This window comes from Triticum urartu, chromosome 4 (genome assembly GCF_003073215.2).
Source record: "Triticum urartu cultivar G1812 chromosome 4, Tu2.1, whole genome shotgun sequence".
Taxonomy (NCBI): Eukaryota; Viridiplantae; Streptophyta; class Magnoliopsida; order Poales; family Poaceae; genus Triticum; species Triticum urartu.
The window spans coordinates 7,938,627-7,944,144 of record NC_053025.1 but is presented as its reverse complement, the minus strand read 5'-3'; the positions used below and the strand labels follow the sequence as shown (position 1 = coordinate 7,944,144).

General features: G+C 54.6%; 1 protein-coding gene across 1 annotated transcript; it reads left to right on the top strand.

Moving 5' to 3' along the window:
• The first annotated feature begins 1,949 nt into the window (after positions 1-1,949).
• LOC125553372 (protein VAPYRIN-like) lies at positions 1,950-4,259 on the top strand. The gene has a single exon (XM_048717164.1). The coding sequence runs from the start codon at positions 2,410-2,412 to the stop codon at positions 4,066-4,068; it is 1,659 nt and encodes a 552-aa protein (XP_048573121.1). The 5' UTR covers positions 1,950-2,409; the 3' UTR covers positions 4,069-4,259.
• The last annotated feature ends 1,259 nt before the right edge of the window (positions 4,260-5,518 follow it).

Here is a 5,518-nt window from a genome sequence, read left to right as displayed (position 1 = left end):
ACTCGGGCACCCCAAATGCATCTCAAACACCTGTCACTGACCGGTCACAAAAATCAACCAACCCAGACACCTTAAACCGGCCTCAAACGCCTGGGCTGTCCGGCGCCTCTCATATCCAGCCCAAATCTAGGGCGGATATGGGGCGGCCCGGGCGCGTCCGCCTGACAGGCTCGCCCACCACCGACCCCACAGCTTCCCACAAAATCCCTAATCCAGCTTTCAGCTTCGAACCCGAGCTCACTCCACTCGCCTCTCTCGCTTCGTCCTGTCCTCTCCACCCCCGCATTTCGATCCAATCCAGAGCAATGTCGAGCTCCGACCTCGACTCCAATGAAGAGTTGGCCCTCCGCATTGCCTTGGAGCGGTCCAAGGTGGACATCGGGGGCAGCTCCGGATCTGTAGTGCCGCCGCAGCACGAACGCTGGAGTTGGACCCTCCCGGCCCGCGCTCAGCTACGGTAGGACGGCGCAGTTAACACCGCCCCCGCGTCGTCCCCTTCCCCCAACGGTCACTCCTCCGCGTGGACAGCGGTGGGTGCTAATGCCCGCGCAGCCGGCCCGCACGCGCACTCCGGAATCGGAAGGGCAAAGGCCCGGCACGGAAGTGGTGATCCTGCTCCTCCTTATGTTTATATCCTTTTTAGTTGTTGATGTATAAGAACTTGTTCGGCGACGAACTGGTTGATCTTTTGGATGATGTCATGTAGAGTAGCTCACGTTGTATGTACAGTATACAAATGCAAGAATTCTGATCAAGACATTGTGTTGTCGTATACGGAAGGTTTCAGGGAGAGGTGGCACATATTTTGTCATTATTGTGCGATTTTCTTAGATACAGAGGCAGGACAGTCCAAGAAATAAATTAAGAGTTTTATTTACTTGAAACATTGCTATATGGAGTACCAGCGCGTACCGAAGTTGAAATAAATTTATTTACTTGTCGTGAAGATTTTAAGGAAACACTATGCGCAGAAGTAGACTGATCATGTCTCTCTCGAAACAGAGGCTTGCGTCGTGGCATAGATTAAAGACGGTCTGAAATTCAGAATACCAGTTTGGTTGGTGACCATCTTTCAAAATAGACACACAGACATACAGGCAGCAAAGTTGGCCAAGAAGCAGCATTACAGCGACATGATTGTAAGACCTTACTTGGATTATTAGTATGACTGAGATACTACCAAGGAAGGTTTGATGCTTTTGATTCTAGTTCTTTTCAGTAAAAACAATGGGCTAACAGTTCAGATACCAGTTTGATGCCTTTGGTTACTGGGTGCAACCAATGAAAGATGGTGACTCGGACTATATTCAACCGGTTCGGATGGCGTTCACATAACAGGATAGAGGGCTAGAGAGCTTGTCCTTATTATCACCGTATCGGTTGTTTTTAGGCCCTTTCTTTTTTCCAGATCTTTGTGCTATGACTTTGCTCCGTTTGCGAGCTGTAAGACATTTATGATGATACTTCCTGCATTTTTAATAAAAGGGCCGCATGCATCATCATGATGCAGAGGCCGGGGGTATACCTCCATTTTCAAAAAAATAACAGTTCAGGGACAGTGAATTATCCTGTTTATGCTCCCTTGCAGATGTAGAGCATCTATATGCCAGCACAAAAACAAGTTTTTTGTGCAGTAATCCCTTCTCCTGACAAGGAATATCCATCATAGATCCTTATGGAGCATCTGGAGTTTCACACCCTGAATGGCACTAGTAATGTAGAACGTACTGTTATTTCTTTTCAGGCATGCTGTAAGTTAGGACTGAGGCTAGTCTAAAACTACTACTGGTACTAAATAGTTGTCACAAAATGAAGGACGCAAATTATTCTAAATGCGACAGCAAATTTGATAGCTCATCTCAGAGGAAATTTAACTGTTTTTGCTGTCAAACTGCCACATGTTACACAACAAATTTGAATGGAAATCTGATGATAATTTTCACCAGCCAATCACATCTGCTTTGTTCATATCATTAGTTTACGGATGGCCTAGAATGACGAGCGGCAGACGGCGACGGGCAAGGCAGCCGGGAAGTTTCCGCCGCTACGCTCCGGCCTCGGACCCTCCCCATCTCCATCTACATTGCCCCTACGGACCAAACTCCACCTTCGCCGTCATTAAACAATGGCGAATGGCGCATGCCCGCGGCCAAGGCGGCCAGCATATAGAACAAGTCCGCCTTGTTGTTTACACCGGCCATGTGGCACGCCAACACGCCGCGCCGGCCGTCCTTGGCTCCTACATAACGCCCCTCCACTGCTCTCACTCCCTTTGATGGCTTCTTACCCCACCACAACCTCCACCAACAACTCGCCATTGCTGCTGCACTAGCCTCCTGCTGCTAGCTAGAAGCTCTATCTACGCCAGCAAGCGAGGAGAGCACGTGAAGGGTAAGGGAAGGGGGCGAGATGGACCGGCTGGTGATCCCGGAGCCGACGAACGAGGTGGTGGTGCGGGTGGAGCCGGGGCGGCCGGCCAGGGGGGAGCTCACGCTGCGCAACGCCATGCACACCATGCCCGTCGCCTTCCGCCTGCAGCCGGCCGTCAGGGGCCGCTTCGCCGTGCGCCCGCACACCGGGATCCTGGCGCCGCTCGCCGCGGTCACCGTCGAGGTGCTCTACATGGCCTCCGAGGCGCCCGACGGGCCCGGCGGGGGAGGCAGCCGCGGGGAGGACGCCTTCCTGCTGCACAGCGTGGTGGCGCCCGGCGCCTCGGTCAGGGAGCCCGTGTCCGCGCTCGACTCCGTGAACCCTGAGTGGTTCTCCGCGAGGAAGAAGCAGGTGTTTGTCGACAGCGGCATCCGGGCGTCCTTCGTGGGCGCCGAGGTCGCGGCGCGCCTCGTCGCCACCGGGGCCGTGGAGGCACTCAGGGAGGTGCTCGACCGCAGCGACCCCGCGTGGCGCGCCGCGGACGCCGCGGACGAGTCCGGGAGCACGCTGCTCGACCTCGCGGTCGGCCTCGGCCGCGCGGACATCGTGCAGGTGCTCCTCGAGTACGGCGCCGACGCCGACAAGCCCAGCCGCGGGAGGACACCCCTCGAGATCGCCGCGGCGTCCGGCGAGTGCCTCATCGCGGAGCTCCTCCTCGCCAATGGAGCCAAGCACGCCGGCTCCGACGCGCTCCACGTGGCCGCCGCGGCGGGACACGACGATGTCTTGAAGCTGCTTCTTGGAAAGCCTGCGTCTGCTTCTCCCGGCTCCTCTTCCTCCGCTTCCTTCTCCGGTTCCTTCACATCCATCGACGCGGCGGGGAGGGATGGCAAGACCCCACTGCGGCTGGCGGCGGAGGGTGGCCGGCGGGAAGCGGTGAAGGCGCTCCTCGCGGCAGGTGCAAGGGCCGACGCGAGGTGCGGCACGGACGGTGGCACCGCCCTCCACGCCGCGGCGAGGCGGGGCGACGAGGCCGTGGCCCGCCTGATCCTGGCGCACGGCGTGGCCGGCACGGCCTCGGTGCGCGACGCAAAAGGGAAGACGGCATACGAGACCGCGGCCGAGGAGGGCCACACCGGGCGGATCATGGACTTCCTGGGGCTCGGCGAGGCCATCCTGGCGGCCGCGCGCAAGGGCGAGGCCCGGGCCGTCCGTCGGGCCGCGGACGGCGGCGCGTCCGTGGAAGGGCGGGACGCGCACGGGTGGACGCCGCTAATGCGCGCCGCGTTCAAGGGGCGCGCCGACGCGGTTCGCGACCTCATCGAGCGGGGCGTCGACGTGGAGGCGTGCGACGCCGAGGGCTACACGGCGCTGCACTGCGCCGCCGAGGCGGGGCGCTCCGACGTGGTGGACATCCTCCTCAAAGCCGGGGCCAACGCCAGGGCAGCGACGGCGAAGGGAAGGTCGGCCGCGGCATCCGCAGCGGTGACGGGCAAGGCCAAGGTGGTGCGGCTGCTGGAGAAGGCTGGCGGGGTCGGGCGGAAGGGTGCCGGCGAGAAGGCGTCGCCGGCGGTGTCGAAGGGCGGGAGCATGGACAGGCGGCGGAGGGGGAGGAAGGGGAGCAGCGGCGCCATACGGTTCGGTGGCGGGAAGGAGGGGTTCGAAGCCGCCACGGTCACCGTCGGGTGGTCCCACTAGCGGTTGCTAAACTTTGGGGGTTTTGGTTGAAAAAAATGAAATGACCCCTCGAGAGAAAATGCATGGGAAGTTGTGATTAGTCGGGTGAGATGGTGATTTTTAATTTGTTTTCAAGGCAGCGATGTGTTTTTACCGTGGTGCTCTAGTGTAATGTATACACTTTGTATAAATGGAATTGTTCAAAGGTTTCATTGCTCTCGTGTTGCAATAAGATGATGCTTTTCTTTAGCTCTACTTTGGATCATGTTTTGAACTCTGGTTTATGCTAATGGAACAGCGAAGGGTTTTACCTCCCCAATTGCTTTTAGAAAAAAGCTGATGGCATCAGTTCTGGGGTTCAGGTTAAGAGGCTTGCACCGACGGTTTTATTTTCACCAGATTTGTGCTATTTTTAAACAACAATACTAACACAGAAAATGGAATCCCATGACTGGTCGAGCAGTGCCGGAGCTTGATGGAGAATGCCAGCAAGAAGGGAGGTCGGATAAACAGAGTTGAGGGGAGCAAGGAGACAATTTGTACGTACAACTTGGATAATATTTGATTTTCAAAATTGACAGTTTAGGAGATATGTAAGTGGATCTAGACCCCACGATCGATTTAGGTACTCAGGACGAACAATCAAGAAACTAATGTGATTGCTAACTGTCAAATCAGCGCTCCTGGCCCATATAATATCCCCTATTGAATTATCAAGCTAGTTGGTAACATTGTCAAGCTTGACATTACACATGTATCTAATTCCTTCCATTCTGGAATTTTGATTGTTCATAGGTTGAAATACGGTGTGATAGCATTCTTACCTAATTTTTTGGAGCTGATAAGATTCAACAATATGGACCCACTTTCTTTTAGATGCATTTGTAAGTGGATTACTAAAACTCTGGACCTTAGACTTGATCCGTATGCTGACAAGCTTTTTAGTATTTATGAAGTGTTTTTTAATCAAAAACATGAACATCATGGATGGTCTTTTGTCCTTGCATGAAAATTTGTACCACACACGCGTGAAAGAACAAGTTGAGACCATTTTGAAATTGGATTTTGAAAAAGCCTACGACAAAGTGAACTAGGATTTCCTCTTGAGTTGTCATAGAGCTAGATGTCTGTGTGACAAATGATGTGATTAGTTACCAGAGGTGGAGCGGCGGGGGGGCAGCAGGGTGCGGCGGGGGCGTCCGTGGAGCAGCAGAGGTGGAGCAGCGGAGGTGGAGCGGTGGGGGGCGGCAGCAGGGTGCAGAAGACGTGGTGTGTCGTGCGCTCTGGGAAGAGTGGTCTCTTTTTAGCCGAGAGAAGGGCATTTTTTTTACATCAAAGCACTCTTTATTGCAAGGTGGTCACCATATTATCTTTTACGAGAGTTTGTTTCATTATATTATTTTTTTTCATTTTGATTATAGGATTGGGCATCCCAATTATCAGCCTCTCTCGTGCAATGACAAGCGAATAA